General features: G+C 30.8%; 1 protein-coding gene across 1 annotated transcript in view; it reads left to right on the top strand.

The window, feature by feature from the left end:
- The first annotated feature begins 735 nt into the window (after positions 1-735).
- LOC100574385 (kelch-like protein 3) overlaps positions 736-1810 on the top strand; it is a 13236-nt gene continuing 12161 nt past the window's right edge. The window contains exon 1 of the mRNA XM_016800952.2: positions 736-783. Coding sequence (XP_016656441.1) covers positions 736-783 — 48 coding nt within the window. The remainder of the gene's footprint in view (positions 784-1810) is intronic.

Raw genomic sequence — 1810 nt, 5'->3', positions numbered from 1 at the left:
AGTGGATGTACAAACGCACGGGATAGGTAATAATGCCGATATTATTATTGTGTCTGTCAAAATTGTACTTACCGGTATCAGAAATCGCCTGATCCAAAACCAAAAACACGTTTGAAGGAAAGCACTTGTTAGGAGTCTAGAAATATTAAAATGTGCAAAAGAATCACCAGGGTTCCTGTGCATATAGAAACGTCTCCTTCGAACGTTGGCCGTAGCCTGACTTTGGATAACACGGCAGAGTTCCGCGAGCTTAATTACCCTCTCCATTCCACCACCGTGCGATAAGTTTTAACTAAAGAAGGTCTAAAGGGCATTTAATGTTACGGGCAGACGGTAATAAAAGATACGAAATTAAATACAAACTATATATATATATAACAATCATGGAAATTTTGAAAATGTGCAATTATAATTCCTAATAAAATAAATAACATATAGATACGTAATATATTAATCAATACAATACAATACAATACATATAAACATGTATCTTTCGTATGTGTATATATATAATATTACTAGCTGACCCGGCCACGCGTTGCTGTGGCTAAAGTTTTTGTTATATTACATTATAGTAAACAATCTAAGAGGAACAATAAGAGAACATCAGTCACGGAGTCCACTATGCTTTTTCACACAGATGGTATTTGTAAAAAAATATGGTGATCTCCTTATTTGATTTTCTACTACTATAACCCTTTAGTACAATGAAATTATTTACTAACAAAGACGAAAATGTTGATGTTGGTATACAAATTCACTGGATTGAGATTTGAAGGGGAAGTACGTTGAACACAATTAATTAAAATATTCTTACACTTGATATTAAGCAGAAATTATAAATAAATAATAATTTAATCGTTTAAATATTAGAAAGAGGAACTGAAAAACATGTTATCATAGCAGATTGAAATAATAAGTGAAAAGTCAAAAATAATTTTCAATGGACGTTAAATAAAAATAATATAAAAATTTTTGTACAATTATTGAAAAAGTGTGGGGAGCTTTGTGCCATTTTCTCATTGGTATATTAATTAACAAAAGTTTGTGATATTACTTACATGTATAAATTGAAATTATTGTTCCTGTGCCCCTACTGTGGCTATGGTTATTACGTACCTATGAGAAAATATATTTTTTTTTTATTTGTAGTTTATTAATGGTTTTGGAAATCATAGAGCATAGTAAACTATTGAGTATGTCAAATGGTGCCCAATATTTTTGGTTGTTGGCTGATAATATTCATATCTACACGTATTATGGAGATAATTCTCGGAACAATTCATATCTACACGCCACCGACGATAAAACACATACAATAGAAAAAAGGTCAGGTTACAGATAGATATTATCGCGGTCGGCTACGGGAAAACCCGAAATACACCATGCAATTATACAAATTTATTAAAAAGTTAATTAAAATATTTAATGTATTAAAAAATTTGAAATAAAAACTATCCTATCTTTTAAGTTGGACCAAATTACACGCGGTGTAAAAAATTTCATCAAAATCGGTTAAGTGGTTTAGGAGTCCATTGAGGACAAACATTGTGACACGAGATTTATATATATTAAGATAAGTTATAACGTGACGATGAATACTGAATAGAAAACGCCCATAATATATAAAAATAATGAATGTATTATATTTCTAGGGAGGGGGGGAGTAGTCTGAATTTGTGTTCCGAGTGGTAAAACGTTAAATGTGTAGTTATAATTATAATTTATTACCCTGTGCTGTTTTCAAGTTTTGCATAGAAGTCTTCAAAAGAAACAAATTATAGTTCATGTCGTAGTTGAGTTCGGCTGA

This window comes from Acyrthosiphon pisum, unplaced genomic scaffold, assembly GCF_005508785.2.
Source record: "Acyrthosiphon pisum isolate AL4f unplaced genomic scaffold, pea_aphid_22Mar2018_4r6ur Scaffold_21920;HRSCAF=25285, whole genome shotgun sequence".
Classification (NCBI taxonomy): domain Eukaryota; kingdom Metazoa; phylum Arthropoda; class Insecta; order Hemiptera; family Aphididae; genus Acyrthosiphon; species Acyrthosiphon pisum.
This window is presented reverse-complemented; position numbering and strand designations above follow the sequence as displayed.